The sequence below is a fragment of the Uloborus diversus genome, chromosome 5, assembly GCF_026930045.1.
Source record: "Uloborus diversus isolate 005 chromosome 5, Udiv.v.3.1, whole genome shotgun sequence".
NCBI classification, from domain to species: domain Eukaryota; kingdom Metazoa; phylum Arthropoda; class Arachnida; order Araneae; family Uloboridae; genus Uloborus; species Uloborus diversus.
Window position 1 is genome coordinate 72,778,646 of NC_072735.1, and position 17,238 is coordinate 72,795,883.

Genomic DNA, 17,238 nt, shown 5'->3' on the forward strand with positions numbered 1-17,238 from the left:
CATCTCCTTTGGCAGCGGGGCGAAAAAGTGACCGGATTATTCCATCGCCAATGGTGGCGCTAGTGGTCCATCTCTCGCAGTTCGCTCGCCTGATTTAACCGACCCCGAGTATTCGACTGGGTGGATGCCGGCAGTTAGCTAGTTTGGGGCCATTGATACGAAAAATTTGTTGGAACTCAATAATATCGCGCGGTCAGCACGATGGACCTAAAATTACTTTCTTTCTTATATTTGTTCTAGAATTTAGACATTAATTCTGTGTGTCCTCGATCTTCTTTCTCCTTAGTTCTTTTACTCCAATTAATTTATGCAGTAACTTCGATCAACCCTCTCCCCCCCCTCCCCCATAAATTTTGCATGATATAAGCTCATTTAAAATTAAATATTTCACAGTAATATGTGCAATAATATTTAGTTTCTTTTTTTGTTTATTTCTGCTGAAAAAGCCGTTTTCCCCCCCTTTTTTTTCTGGTGGATTAATCTTTAAAAACGATAAGAAAAAAAATAATTAATACTTTGAACATTGAAAAAAAACTGCTTTTTCGTTAGTTAATTGTGAACAATTAAAAAAGAATCTTACAAGAAAGTGCTATTTAATTCAAGCGTTAATCTAGTTTATTGCTTATATTTATCAAGCTAAGTTTCGTTTTCACTTACCGTAATTACTTGGTTCTTTTATTCCAATATTTGGTTCTGTTACACCGAGTTTCTTTACCCTGCACCCCCCCCCCCCCACACACACACAAATTTCGTGCGATATTAGCTCATATAACTTAATATAGTTCACTGTATTATGAGCACCAATATTTAGTTTCGTTTTTGTTTCATTAATTACTTTTGCTGAAATAACCTTTTTTTTCTTTTTATTTCGTTGGATTTATCTTAAAAAACGATTAGAAAAAATATTAACACTCTGTATATTGAGAAAAAAAATTGTTTATCGTTAGTTATTAGTGAACAATTACAAATAATGTTACAAGAAAGTGCTATTTATTACAAGCGTTGATCTAGTTTATAGCTTATATTTATCACATTGTGTTTCGTTTTCACTTACCATAGTTACTTTCTTTCTCCTCCTCCCATACATAAATTTCGTGTGATATAAGCTTACATAAAACTTTATGCATTACGTTTAGTTTGAAATTGTTGCTCTGCTCTGGATTTGAGTGAAATTTGAAGAAAAAAAAAGCAAAACATAAGTATTTTGATGAAAATTATAAGTTAAACAGTTCTATCTTAATTTCAATTGAATTCTCTACATGAGTGCGTTATTGAGTTTTTCTACTACAGTGGAGTTTCTATTATTCAAGTTAAGCATATGTGAAATTTAATAAATAAGAAGAAAAAGGACATGGAAATATAACTAGAAGGAAACAAAATTAGTGATTTAAATTCCAAAACTTTAGTTGTTCATTGCTACTCTCTTTCTATTTTTTTAAATGAATAACTTTAAAATCAAGTCTTCTCGCTTACTCTTAAAATTAAATGCATAGTACTCAGAAAAATTATGAAAACCGGATCGTAATTTACGGGTTTTATTGGGAGAAAATGTTTTCAAAAGCCAGCTAAAATCATTTTTAGTTTCATGGCAAATGAGCAGAACAGCCATATCAAAAACAATATACAAAATAGAACACAAAATTGCACAACACATAACAAGAATGAATGCTCGCTAAAGTCGTAGCAGAAATACAAATTAAACACATCGAATGCAAAATATTCCAAAAACCTAGGGTGGAGTAAAGTATTCTATGCTTCTTTGAACAGCTTTCATGACGAAAGTAGTTTAATACTTCCAAATATACATGTGATAGTTTTTAAAACACACTTGTTTACAATGCTTCGCTACGAGCGAAAAGATATAAGTAGTGCGAGAGATGATACTCTAGCGGCCTCTGGCGGAAGTGGAATTTTGTTGCCAAACTGCTAACATGGAGATTCGTCTCCTTCCTTTTACTCCCTGCCTTTAAGCGTCTCCAAAGACAGCCTGAAATTACGTTTTACCTTTCAGGGAGGGGATTCTCGAAAAGAATTCCAAAAATTGTCTAATGTTGGGGGAAAAGCTGAATTGCTTTTAAAAAGAACCTTAACATAAAAAAATTAAAAAGTTGCTAATTATTGATCAGGTAATCACGTCCAACACATCCTGTTTCTTTTATCCTCTCGCCCCATTTTTTTTTTTTTTTTCCTTTTTCTTCGTCAGTCTAAAAATAAAAATTGTCTTCAAAGCGCTGCACTTCACAAGCCACTCCCCCCCATCAAAACCATTAAAGAGCTTCTCAAATCTCGTTTTCAGGGATTCATTGTCGAAAAATGTCCAGGGGCCGATCACCCAACACCTTGCCTTCTAACAGCATCAAAAATCGTTTAAGATTGCTTTTATTGAGCTTCAACTCTAAAAAATTGCCGACACCCCGACTTCACCAAATATGGTTCACAGTAACGTTTTTAAGACTTCAATTGCGAAAACAATCTGAACGAGGGCCCGACTACTCCCGTATGAAATCTGAAAATGGAAAAACAATTTCGAAAAATTTTAAGTGGAGAGCGTTTAAATTCCTCCACCTAGTATCACTGAATCTCCTTAAAACTTTCGACTACTCCCGTATGAAATCTGAAAAGGGAAAAACAATTTCGAAAAATTTTAAGTGGAGAGCGTTTAAATTCCTCCACCTAGTATCACTGAATCTCCTTAAAACTTTGTTTTTTACGACTTCAATTTCAAAATAGTTTTTGGAGAGAGCCCCAGAACCGCCCTGCCTGTAACATCATTCAAGTGAGTCTAAAATTGCGTTTTTAGAACTTCAATTTCGAAAAATTGGGCGGAGTGGCGATCGATTTAGCTCTATTTTGTAAAGGGAAAATAGATCGAAGGCAACTTCAAAAAGTCAAATCTCTTTATTTACCCCAACGTCAACAAATATAGCCCATAATGGCGTTTTAAGATTTCAATTCCAAAAACTTCCGAAGACGGGCCCCGAATTTCACCTCCATGTTGCATCTCCATTGACCGTCTAAAACTGCGTTCTTAGGACTACAATTTAAAAAAATTTCAGAAGTGAAAATGTTTTAAGAGTGCTTGCTCTTCCAAAACTAATTTTTGGTTGCGCCACTGGCTGACAATATGGAAACTTTGCCCAATTTCGAAAAAAATGAGAAGACCAGGGCACTGTTGCTCCCCCCTCGAGCCCCCTCCAAAAAAAAAAAAAAAACATTGAATTACCAAAAAAAAAAAAAAAAAAGAAGGGAGCTATTCTTCGTTATACTGTTGGTCCCCTCCAAATTAAAAGCACATATACGCCACTGATGAAAGTACTAATTCAATGAAATTAAATCTTAAATATTTTGAAATTTTCTTTGGAATGCAAATTTTAGCGAAGTACTAATGATTGTTTGCTTCACAAATGTTGTTAATAAATATTACTTCAAAGTATGTTTTTATCAACAATCACAAATACATTTTCTCCCCCGGAAAAAAATATTTGCTTTTCGCATGAGGAAGAAGTTAATAAAATGTATTAATAAATGTTTTTTGGAATGCATTCATTTATGTTTAAGAAGAAATAAAATTTTGGGATGATTAATCGCACCTAGCACCTGTTTTTAGAGCAACTGTGGAGAGACAAGGACCAAGAACCATGACGAAAGTGATCCCGTTATATAGATTGGCAAATCTTGTGTTTAATATGCACGCAAGCTACGAGAAAAAATCAAGCAGGATCCCCATCCCGCTGGTAACCTACAACCTCGCTCTGAAGAAAAAACTTCCAAAGAGCGAGCAAGTTAACGTTTCTATTTGTTAAAATAGGGGTGCGGAATGCTGATTTGCTTCACGACACGAATAACGGTTATTGGGGTTTTCCAAGCACGAATTTCTCTTCCTTCACATTAAACATAAATTGATTCATCCAAGGTGGCCGACTAACAGAAAGTAACTAAAGTTTTGTACAACAATACGTTGATTATTTCCTTTTACTTCTCTGCACAAAGGTGTTTATTTATTTCCCGTTCAAGTGCAGAGTTATGAAGTGTTATCAGAGCCATACTGCATTGCATGCGGAACAGACACGGAAGAAATGTGAAAGAAATATATCCGAGATTAATGTCATTTCTGAGGCTGAGTTTTACATCATTTTTTAACAAACACATTTTTTTTCTTCTTAAATCTCCATTCAAATTTATTTACCATTTATTCACATTACATTACAAAACTATTAAGTACTAGTACATTTCAATCACCATTCAGATTTCTCGTTTGTTCATTGGATAATAAGCTTACGTAACACTTCACTAATGCATAAATAAATCATAATTTTGCTGAAACCAAGACCTATTTTTCCGCTTCCGAGTCAGTTTCTCTGAGCAGAAAACGTATTCTGAGGGGCTCCACATTTCGTATGATGAGGTCTGGTATGACGTTCACTTTGTCTCTGGGGTCAAGTGAGAGAACTCGGAATTTTCGAAGGATGTTGGCCAATACTGTTTTTTGCTCCATAATGGCAAACCTTTGACCTGTAGAAAATAATGTTTTTTAAGTTGAAATCACGTAAAATGGTGGAATTCAGAAAATGAGAGGAAGATGATGCAAGCGTGCAAGTGCACCTTTGAAATTACATTCACATTACAAAAGATACTCATGAACAGGGTCCGACTAATCCATGAAACCAGGTCACTCGGGCGACTAAAAAAATGTCTTGCGGCTAGTATTTTCGGAACAAGAATGTAGTGTTTCAAAAGACATGTTTAAACTGAATTTTCCTAAAACATGCAAAAGAATTTGTGGTGCCCGAAACTGTTTTTTGCTTCCTAAGATTTCTCAATTTTTGTCGGTCTCACATTACCTCAGAACCAGACTGACGTAAGTCCAAAAATTGCGATTTTCCGTTCATTAGTGCATTGCATGTAGAAGCCTATTCCGCATCGAGCCATGTAAACGAAATGGAGTGGTTTCCTTCAGTCAAAAGTACTACTTTTAGTCATTGAAACGGATAGAATGAGCAAAAAAACATGAACCCAGAAAATACATCCATTTTCCAAACAGTTTTTATTTTTTGTAATTAATTTTTTAAAATGTAAGATTTTTCAAACAAGGCGTGGTCTTGATGACGTCACAAATGATGCAATTTGGCGCATCTTTCTACTACGTTTCCACGTTATGATAATCAAACAGCGAATTAAAATTGCGCTCTACGCTTGCTATGAACCATGTCGTTGCCAATACACGTGAGTAAAGATGCGAATTAAATATTTTGTTCTGTGAATGGCAACATTGAATGGCATTTCATCATTTGTGATGTCACACGACAGATGTGTAAACAATGAAATCATACCGATTTAAGTAATTTTTAAAAAATATTAAACTTAAATAAATTATTTAAAAAATGGTTAGATCCTATGGTTTTAAACATGCTCTTTCAAAAAAAAAATACTTTTAAAATTTTGGAAACGACCCCATTCTTTAAAAAAAAATCTTTTTCAATTTTTTTTACCAGGGTTAAAAGAGCGCACGTAGATCCTTTGCATAAGCCATAAAAAAGTTTTTCCTCTCTCCTGTTAAATTACCATAATAAGACTTAAGTCATTCTCGTTCTGAGGCACAGATATTTAGTCGTTTGTCTCATACACATTTTTGAATGAATGTTGCACCTTTAAATTGAGCAAGATAAACCAGGACCGCGTTCAAGTGGTCGGTTTTTAAGGTTCAAACTCGCTCTAAAATTTTCAAGACCATTCAGAAAAATGCTTTTCATCATACTTTTTTGATTACAAAAATTATTAGTGCTATTTTACTGTTTTCTTTTTCTTTTTCTTTTTTTTTTGTCATTGAAAAATTGTGCAAGTTCAGAGCTGTATCAGGATATATGTTTTTTCTTTTAATTTAAGCGATTATCATTTCTTACAAAACAATACAGCGTTTTCCTTCAGATTTCGAAGTTCTCTCTATATTTGCCATACTTTTATTACTGTCATACACATAAGAAGGTATGAAGCATTACTTCGAATGTGCGTATAAGAGTACACGTATCTATTCTTTTGATTTATCAAATATACACCGATTTTTTTAAGGTGGGTGCAAGGAAGTTATGTAGTGTTAGCTTTTTTTCTGCATGAAATAGACACGTTATCATTTGCTTTAAATAACCTATTGTAACAAAAAGCAATAGAAATCACGAGAAATGTGCTAGATGTAACTCTCCCCGAAAAGTTCGGTTACGGCCCTGACTGTGACATCTAATAAAAGGAAAGTACCACCCGTATTACCTTTATCAGGACTTTTATAAGCTTTTATGGTATATGGTATATAATTTTATGGTAATTTTATGGTATATGGTTATTTATAAGTAAAAATTTTTTCTGCTGAAATTTATCATTTCACCTCAATACAACAAAATTTGCAAAATCATAACTTTAAAGCGATTTATGTGTTACGATAGATTAAGAATTTAAGTAGTAAAAGTATTTTTTAAATAGCTTATTATGGTTTTAAAGACTTTTACGCAACATTTTTAATTAATTTTCTTAAAACCGATTCGTAGTAACTTTCTTGAAAAAACCTGCACACGGTATATTTTTTTTTTCTAGATGAGTTTTGGGTAGGGGCCATGCCCCCTCCCCCAGCTTACAGGTATGGGCGCTTATGAAACAAAGCAAAAAATATATACTAGTACAAAAAGTTCAATACAAAGTTATGGAAGTCACGAAGCACCATTAAAATTTATTTAGTGCTTAAACAGGAAAAATAACAATATATACACACCAATGCAGTTCCGCGGTCCAGCAGAAAAGGGAACATAGGCGTAAGGATGTCTGTGAACTGCATTTTGGGGAAAAAATCGATCCGGATCAAAACGCTCCGGATCTGGGAAAGATACTGGATCTCGATGCAACATCCAAGGGAATATGAAGCAAGCACTGCCAGCAGGAACTTTGTAGCCCACTAAAATGACAAGTAAGAAACTTCAGAGAGAGTTTCTTAATTCTGAATGAGTGTATTAGAGCAGGGGCGTCACAAATGACTATGGCAAACAATATGAAATATGTATATGAATGCTATAGTGGTAAACAATATGAAAGGCCCCGTTCATATTGTTTACCCCTACGCCCCAACTTATATTTCACCCCAAATTTTAAAAATTTCGGGCCCCCTTCAGGCTCGAAACCGGATCAACAGATGTCATTCTTCCTCCCCTCCCACCCGCGCTGTATACACCTATGTATAAGAGCTAATGCTTTCAAGGTCGGCGTCAATATATAAGAACTTTCTAGTCTTGTAGGGTAAACCGTAGAGACATGTCACGTTGATTCTGGCTGTCGTTTCGCCTTTCGGAATCAGAAACCGAATTCTGAGCCTGACGATGCCAAATACCCATCACGTACATGCTGCGTGCTTGCAAGATCTGTGGGTCCGAAAGTCTCGGGGTTGGTCGCCTTGGGTGCCGGGTACTGGAGACTTGCCCTCTCCTTCAGTACTAAGCCGAAGTTGGGGAGGTGGAGATGGATTGGCGCTATCACATCTGCAACTTATAGTGACACACGGCTTGCCATGATTAAAACCCTCAAAACAAATTAAATTGGTAGGGGCACTGGATTGGTAATATCCACTGTCGTTTCGCTTGAAATGCCACTAGCTTTTTTAGAGTATGAAATTGAATATTAAAGAAACGATTAGGACATTTGTAATTATTCGTTACTGGAGCTTACATCTAATGATTTAATCATTTATTTTTTCTAGCTACATTTAGAATCATTAATGATATTCAGTTCCTATGTATAGGTACGGGTACTTGGCTTACATTAAATTAAAAGCTTTAAGTCAGGAGTGTACTGGTGATGGAACGCCATAACGGTACTTCTTTTCTGGGAAAATATATTCCCATTCAGATGAAAAAAAAAGGAAGAGTAAGCAAATTAAATTGAATCTACTTATGTGGCGTTCCATCACCAGTTGGAACCAGTTGGACATTATGGTTGGACCACGACACATGAGTCCTAACAAAATAACTGTAATTTAGATGCAGGCCTTGAAAGCCTTATTAGTTTTCACATTTTTCACAAAATTTTCACGTATGTTGCTGACATTTTTAAAAAATAAATAAAATTAAGAAATCAAAATAAACAAATTAAAGGCTACTTACGAACTTGGATATCTTTTCTAAGTTCTCTTGAAATGAAAGGAATAGCTGGATACAAGCGAAGGGCTTCCTAAAAGACCAAATTTGCTATAAAATATATGATAATACAAATTCGAAACATAGAGGGTTCTGAGCCAGGAGTCTCTAAACTATGGCCAACGGGCCAGAAGTGGTCCGCGAGCGTTTAAAACCTGGGCCACGACAGCGGACCGAATTTCATACTCCTAAATGCTCAATATATTAGAACGGGTGTGGCATTCTGACTCAGATATTTGCACTTCATTCCCGGGATTTGAAATTTTATCCCTTAATTCTGATATATTCGAATATAAGGACACGTTATGTCTCATAATATGAAGTACCAATTTCACGAAAAAAAAAAAAAATGTTTTTTACAAAAATAACGATTTGTACGTTTTGCGTGTGTGACCATACAGTCTCGGTCGCAACACGTACAAATATTTATTAATTATTAAAAGCATGAAAACTTTTTAGAAAATTGATACTTATAATATAATGCATAATAGTTCTTTATATTTGAATACCTCACAATTGGACAAAGTGTAAAACTCCAGGAATGAAGGGCAAATACAGTCAAACTAGCTTGTAACAAGCAGTGATTTAACGAGAACCCGGATTTAGGGAGGAAATGAAGAAGATTTGGTTGCTGGAATGCAAAGTCAATGGGAACTCGCTTTGAACTAGCAAACCCTCCTTAAAGCAAGAATTATTTTTTTGATTCCTAAATTTTCTATTGTAGCGACTTCCTGCTCATCTACAAATTCAATATAATTTGCCGCATGAGGAAATTTCGGGGAGGTCACAGTGACCTCGCGATGCCGTGACCACCCATCGGGGCGCCACTGAATAGAACGTCCGAAATCCGAACTAATTGGGAACTTAAGTAGTTCGGATTTTCAAAAATAACAAAGAAAATGCCATTTAGTCAAATAAAGTGGTTATACAATTTGTATGTCACACAATACAGCACGTAACGCTACAAAATGTAATTGAATTTATTTTACAAAAAATCACTCATTGTTTACTGAACGTAAAGAAAACAAGAAAATTATTCAGAGTGTGTGTACTCTGTGAGGAATCATTATACAATAATTAAACAGAGAAAATTGATTGAACTTCTGAAAAATGCTCACTGGCTTCACATAAAGAAAGTTGAATGAACTGCTCATCTGGAAACCAAGACCCGATTAACTTAAAGTGAAGCCCAAGGCCCACAAAACCTTGGAGACCCTGTTACGACTATGGCAGAATACAGTGGCTGTTTCACAGGTCTGAGAGCCAACCGGAACGGAATGCCCTTTTGGAGGTCCCTTTGTCTATCGCAGATTATGTGAATTATTTATCATGTACCATGTGCAGTGATGTATCCTCTTCGGAGGCCCATATCATCGTTTGTACCCAGGGGCGGCAAATAGGGGGGAGCGAGAGGGGGCAGTTGCACCCCCAAATTTTTTGAACAGAATGATAAGAAATGGACAAATTTAGTTTACGTAAATTTCAAATCAGCGACCATATCGTCGCCTCAGAGCAACACTAAGACATTTAATCCCAGAAATAACACTAAGATATCCTACTGTTGCCCTAAAGCGACGATATGCCAAAGGTTTTTTTTTTTTTTTACAAAACACACCCACTGATTCTATAATAGTCAATGAATTTTGAGACATTTCTACTACACAAGCGGATTTTGCTATTTGGATGTAACTTAGAAAATTGTAAATCATTTGCAGCCCTTTTCAGAGCAGAAAAAAGTGATGGAGAATCACAGTTTGTTTCAACTAAAAAAGTAATCTCCTCGTGTGGACTAAATATTTCATACTTGTGTGTTTAGTGTTATGAGAGGACCAGGGATGTGGCTGCACGATATTACAAGAAATTCCTTAGTATTTTGCGTACGTTGTTACGCTCATATTTTAAATGTATATTTAGTTAGTGAGAGAACACCGATTCCTTTTGGTAGAAAAACATTTCAGCAACCCAATGCTTTGTATACATTCATAGAAAATTCTTACAAAAGGACACACTATTTTTGAAAAAAGTCATTCATCAACAAATGCTTTTTCTGGTTACTCTTTAACTTTGTCATTTCTGAGTGACACAATATATTCTTCAAAAGTTAAATTTATAAAAACCCTCCTTGTTAATTTTGGACTGTTTGAAAGCGACTCTTTCAAGGAAAAGCCGACGTCCTTGAAAGAGTCGTGACTTAGTTTGAATGTTTATTCGCTTTGTTTGTATTGTGGAGAGTTTAAAAAAAATTTTGTACTTTATCAAAACATCTTCAATCCGCTAACCTTAATTTTCGGACTGTCCATGCTTCAGCTAAATCTACAGTCGAAACAGTTAATAAATTTTGCTTGGATGTATATTTCAACCAAGAGCAAAACTTTAAAAAAAATCTTAATTCGCGCCAATTTTAAAAAGGCGGAAAAAAATCCAAATGAGTTTAGAAAGTGACAAAAATTAACATGATGATATAAAGTCACAAAATTGAATTAGTATTTTGTATCAGATAATAGATTGTTTCTAATAAAATATAAATAAGATTTGATGGTAAAGATTTATCTGTATTGTTGGCCTTAAGCTCAATGTTATATTGATAGGTTATTGAAAAGAGAAATAAAATGTTTCAATTATAAGTAAAATTTATAGCACTGAGCAAGAAGAATTGTTTTGCAAATAGCCACTACACTATTGAATGATGAAAAACGAAGAATAGCACAATATTCAAAGTTAACTGGGTTATTTTCAAGAGAAAAATCTAAGGGATGTGTTTTCTAACTTTGTAGCTTCAACTGTTTTTCAACCATTCCAATTGGCTCAGCTAGTTGTGAAAGATCATTTTTGTGCATTAGGAGGTTAGAAAATTATCTTCGGAGCACAATGGGACAAAAAAGACTTTCATCTTTAGTTATACTGGCAAAAAAGTACGACATTGCATATTGATGGAATAAAGTAACACGATTTCCAGATTCAAAAAATCGTACATTAAAACTTTCTGAAAGGTAAAAACTAATATCAAAATATTTTCAGGAATAATTTATGATCAAATAAAACTATATTAATTAATATTTAAGCTCTCTTAATAGCCTTATTTTTATAAATACTTAATCCATTTTATGATCCTATCTTGTTAACCAACATGTATTTTAATCCAAACTGAGATAACTCACATTTAAAAAACTCGACCCCCCAAATGAAATGTTGAAATGCCGCCCCTGTTTGTACCCCAACCTTGCAACATGGTAAATCTGCTGCTTGCAGAATTTATAAAAATTCCTTTTTAAAGAAGTTTTTCTTCAGCTAATAACTCGTTAGTTTCCCAAAAATTACATTTATTGTTACATGTTTGTATTAAGTTTAATGTAGTGCAGAATTCTTTAAAATAATTGAGCCACCTTAAGAAGATGGGGCCCCAAGCCCAGACCTAGGTGGCCTGTGCGGTAAATCAGAACGGGGAAAACTTTTTTTTTTTTTTGTGATTCTAAAAATTTTCATTGCCGAGGTTTGTTTATTTTCCGCTTATTTCGCATGGTAAACGTATGAAAATATATAGTTCTCCACCTCCACCAGTATTACATATGTACCTAGCTTCATTTCTTTAATCATTGCATGTTATTTATTTATTTATCAAAATACATCTGTTCCTTAGCAATTGTCAAGCAATTTATTAAAACTTCAAGGAGGTGAGTTTTTTGACGTTTCGGATTCTTTGACGTTTTAGTAGTGGATAAAGAAATTTTACATCTTTGAGCAGCTCGTAATCAAATTAGATTGTTGAACTTGAAACAATTTCTACACATAAGTTAACGTATTCCAGTACAATGGGAAAAACCTATAACATTTTATAATAATAATAATACAATGAAGTGCCGTTAATTGAGGCAGATTCTTTTAGAGAGATCCTTACTGCAAGCAAACTAACTGTTAGAGACTATCAAAAGTGCATTAGTATTAAAAGAGTTTTATCATGCTTGACTAACTTGAAACAGGAGAAATTCACAAAGATTGTTGTACATATTTCTCGTAAATGGTGTAACTGTGTCCATTCCATAATTAATATTATTCAAATGTTTCTTTCTAATGGGGCTGCGTTAGAGGCACAGCCTTTGACAGACCTAATGCAATCCCTCGATATAGCATTCATTCTTTCAAGTAGCACCATTTTCCGCATATGCTTTAACTACGAGGATTTTAACACCCCGTTTTCTCACTAGATGGAGTCACCTAAAACTGCACTAAGAATTTAAATTTGCCAAGAACACTAAAGCCAAACGAGTACTCGAGAGATTATTTTGCATGCCGAATAATCATACGACATGAGCGCTGTCGATTTTCTGCATCTTGAAAAATCCACCTGCTGGAGCCAGGCTCGAACCTGCGCCTTTGGGTGTAAGAGAGGTATTAAGGTATGAGGTACTAAGATAAGGTTTTTCTAAGTTTTACCTTATTCTCCCCTATGTGCCGATCTGAGTTAACTCTGAAAATATATTAGCAATTCAATTAAATAACTGGATATTTCCATTACAATCAACGAGGAATGACAAAACCTAGGAATAAGGAAATTCTCCCTACTTTTATCACGCATTCCAAGTATTTCATCTGCGTCAAATCTTCTCGTGTTATTGGACGGCTGGTATCACTTCCGAAAATATCGTCAATTTCTTTATGAACTGTAACTTGTGCATTTGGGTACAAACCTAAGCAATATAGAGTCCAGCAAATAGTCGAAGCGGTTGTGTCATGACCCTGAAAAAAAAATGACAATTGAAGTCACAGTCGACTGGGTGTACCAGAAAAAAAAGGGGGGAGGAGGTCAAAAATGAGGGGGCTTAGGGTTGGTGCGCTTGCACCTGAAGCTGAATTGGTTTGAGAAATTGGATTGTAATATAGCATTTTAACGTTGATGGTTAAAGGACCTCTTAAAATATGGAACATAGCCTCAAAAATTAAGATGGATGGGCCACCATAAACTTCCCAATTAAAACCTTTCCACTCCTCCATTTCAAAGATCCATTCTAATAAAAAGACATGAGAAAAGTCCGTTTATTTATTATCTTTAGCTTTTGTTTTCATAAAACAAATCAATCTACCCTGTAAAAAATCTCTTACCATTGGATCATTAATTTTTAACTATAAATAGTAAGGAGGCCAGGCCCCCTTTGCTTTTGGAAGTGAGGAGGCAGTTACCCCCCCCCCCTCCCGACCCTCCGAGCCGTCTATGGTTGAAGAGAAAAACAGACAAATATTGTGAGGAAACTGAATAAAATCTCTCACGAAAGGACTGGAAGCAATAGCACAGTCCATTGTTGACTATGATCCTCTTAATCTCTACATAGTATAAAATGAAGTCAAAGCGTTTGGTTTGTATAGACGCGCAAAACTCGAGAACTACCCGGCCGTTTTTCCTGAAAGTTTCACAGTATCTTTCTTTTAGCACCGGCTGGAAAGGTTTGCAGACCGGTTCGAAAAAATTCGATGAGAAGTTCTTTTTTTTGTTCCAGTTTAGATCCAATTTTCACATAAATTCCCAAATATGGGGATGAAAAATTACTTGCACGTATTAAAATCACATATCGTTGAAAAGGGTAGAATTTTCCGCATTCTACGCAATGTTTCAATGCTCTAACTTAATTACGGCAGGAGTTATTAGCGTTTTTCTCTCGAAATTTAGGCATTACTCTCTTCATTAAATTAAATTTAAATCCATATAAATGAAACAAAGAATATATTATGTGTGTGTGTGTATGTATGTATGTTACTTATACAAATCCACAGTTTGCTTTCGATCTGGACCAAACTTGGCAGGGAGGTACTTGGCACCCCCGAGAAGGAACGTAGGGGGGTTTTCGAACGCCAAAAAAGAACCGAACCGTTCGCATTTCACTTTTAAGACCCAAAAAATGGCAATAAATGGCTCTTTCTACCCGAAGTAATGGGGTCGTTTCCAAAATTTTAAAACTATTTTTTTCTGAAAGAGCCTGCATAAAAACATAGGATCTGGCTATTTTTTAAATAATTTATTTATGTTTAATCTTTTTAAAAAAACTACTTAAATCGGTGCGCTTTCATTGTTTACGCTTCTGCCGATGACATCACAAATGATGAAATGTCATTCAGTGTTGCCATTCACAGAGCAAAATATTTAATTCGCATCTTTACTCACGTGTATTAGCAACGATATGGTTGATAACAAGCGTAGAGCGCAGTATTTTATTCGCTATTTGATTACCATAACGTGGAAAAGCGGTAAAAAGATGCGCCAAAGTGCATCATTGTGACGTCATCAAGACCACGCCTTTTTTTGAAAAATCAGACATTTAAAAAAATTAACTAAAAAATTACTGTTGAGAAAATGAAAGTATTTTCTGAGTCCATGTTTTTTTTTTTTTTTTTTTTTGCTCATTCTATCAATTTCAGTGATTAAAAGTAGTACTTTTGACAGAAGGAAACAACACCATTGAGGAATTTACTTTCAAATCGGACTATATCCAGTTTTATATTTTTTTGGCAAAGCGAAAGAAACGTTTCACGCACAAACACTAACTGTTAGAATTTCTAATTTTTAACAATGTTTTGGTAGAATATCAAGTGACTATTGGCATAAGTATAGGAATTTTCCCACAATTTTATCAGACCTAAATTGCCAATTTTATTTCGGATATATCCCCTTTTGGTGTAAAACAGTGAATATCATCCCTTTTGCAAAAAAAAAAAAAAAAAAACACGCACTTTGTAGTTTACTTTCGAAACAGATTATATCCAGTTTTATATTTTTTTGGCAAAGCGAAAAAAATGTTTTACGCACAAACACTAACTGTTAGAATTTCTAATTTTTCACAATGTTTTGGTAGAATAGCAAGTGACTATTGGCATAAGTATAGGAATTTTCCTACAATTTTATCAGACCTAAATTGCCAATTTTATTTCGGATATATTCCTTTTTGGTGTAAAACAGTGGATATCATCTCTTTTGCAAAAAAACACCCATTTTCCTCAGAAAAAAACTTTAAAATTGAAACAAAATATTCAACAATTTTTAATGTAATTTTTTTTCTTACTCTACTTTAGTTCTTCCTACTTACTTTATTCTTTTCATTGAACATTTCAGAAAAAAAAAAAGGACCTTCGATCCAATTAAGTATGAACAATGAAATCACCCAACCCAAGTCGATTTAAATAACAACGTTATTGGTATTAATATGTAATATATCACGATTTTTATCACAATTAATCACAATTTAATCATTCATTAATCACAATTTAATAGTAATATCAGTTATTTAATATTAGTTTAGTAAACACAATTTAAGGTCGTGCTTGCCTAACTGATAACAGACTTGCACAAGGCGCAAGGTGCTGCGATCTCTTAATACGGTCGGGTATCACGCTTGATTGGAAATGCGGTGCCAGTGAATCGCACAGCTATTTCATTTGTGAACTACTTTTGAATTAGAAGTGGCAAATACAAACTTGGATATGTGCCCTTTTGAAAGTAAATGAGTGGATACTGGCAAATAAGGGATAAGTTCCACTTTGCTGTAAAAGACCTGGCGAGAAATAAAGGGATGGATATACACTATTTAGGTGGTAAAACCAATGTTTACGCGTTTTTTAACAGTAGATATGAACCACTTTGAGAAGAAAGAAATTCAGGGGTCGATAGGACTTGTACTAGAAATTCTGAAAACGAAAAAAAAAAAAACTTTTTTTTTTTCAAAAGTGGATATAATCCGTTTCGAAAGTAAACTCCTCAATTATACGATTTCTTTAATTCAGGCCCCAATCGAAAGCCCACAAAAAACACCCATAGAGTTCCCTCATTTCCTTCAAATTTCAAAAAAAAAAAAAAAAAAAAAGTCTGTAAAATCACCGGGAAAAATTAAAAAACACTGCTAAGCCTAGTGGAACAGAAATTTTAAATCGGGAAATTATCGTTTGCGCGATCTTATTTTAAATTAGCGTGAATTCGCAACTCCAGAGCTCGAATACGCTACCTTGCGGTGATTAACAATACTAAAGAAAAAGATAAATTTCCGTTCCACATGTTTTCTTTGGGGTATATTACATGATTCAGACAGTTTGTGATGGAATGTAATTTCAGAAGAACAGAAAAGAAAGTTTCCCACAAACACGATGAAAAATTACTGTCATTCACTAAGCGTCAAAGCAAGTTATAAGTTACGGCATTTGTTTGTTTTACCTTTTTCATCCGCCATTAGACAGTGATTGCAGCGCCCCCTATTGTTTATTGGAGTTGCGAATAAAGTTTCAGAATGTTGTCACTTTTTTTCCTAGACTGCGTTTTTTTCCCCCCCTCTTTTTTTTTTCCTTTTTTTGAGGTACAAATTTTTCCTTTTGATTATTATTTGGCGATTTATCTTCTTTCTTTTTTTTTTTTTTGTTTTTTTGTTTTTTTGTACCGGCAGCAGAAGATAATCAAGAAAGTTGTATTTATTTTTTCGGGAACTTTTGATTTGCCGTTTTTTTTCTTTGAGAATGATTATTTTGACGGGAAATTTTGTAGTTTTTTTTTTCCCCTCTCTAATTGATGATTGTTGAACATGCGTCACTTGACACAACTTTTATTTTCGAGGTGGACCGTGTAAAACCGGGCAATGCAGCTAATTCATCAATAAAAATTGAAGGAATTATCCCACATTTTTCTTTTTGACACCATTGGAAAAAGCGATATTTTTTACTCTTACATAGATCTACCTCGACCTATGATCGAAAAACTAAGCTTCTATCTCCAAAGGAAAAAAAGTTACAAGCTTTTTAAAATCAAGTTCGAAAAATCTCATCGTCATTCAGTTTGTTAACCATTTAATTTTCGCGTTTCTACGGTTACGTTTTTTGAATCCATTGCTTCTTTTTAATTTCTTAAACTTATTTTATTTTGTGTATCCATGGTTACGCTTTTTAAATCCATCTTCCTTAGTTAAATTTGTGAAAATTATTTTAATATCCGTCGTCGTTGTTTTGGAAGGGAAATTTTTGAATGGATGTTGTTGAATATACTTCGCTTGATACAATTTTTATTTTCAAGGTAGACCGGGCAATGCCGGGCAACGCAGCTAGTTAA

General features: G+C 34.4%; 1 protein-coding gene across 1 annotated transcript in view; it reads right to left on the minus strand.

The window, feature by feature from the left end:
* Positions 1 to 4,167: 4,167 nt before the first annotated feature.
* The window catches only part of LOC129222693 (cytochrome P450 4V2-like), a 108,244-nt gene continuing 95,173 nt past the window's right edge, over positions 4,168 to 17,238 (minus strand). The window contains exons 9-12 of the mRNA XM_054857225.1: positions 12,729 to 12,902; positions 8,136 to 8,202; positions 6,758 to 6,937; positions 4,168 to 4,512 (exon numbers count right to left, since the gene is read on the minus strand). Coding sequence (XP_054713200.1) covers positions 4,331 to 4,512; positions 6,758 to 6,937; positions 8,136 to 8,202; positions 12,729 to 12,902 — 603 coding nt within the window. The 3' untranslated portion in view covers positions 4,168 to 4,330. The remainder of the gene's footprint in view (positions 4,513 to 6,757; positions 6,938 to 8,135; positions 8,203 to 12,728; positions 12,903 to 17,238) is intronic.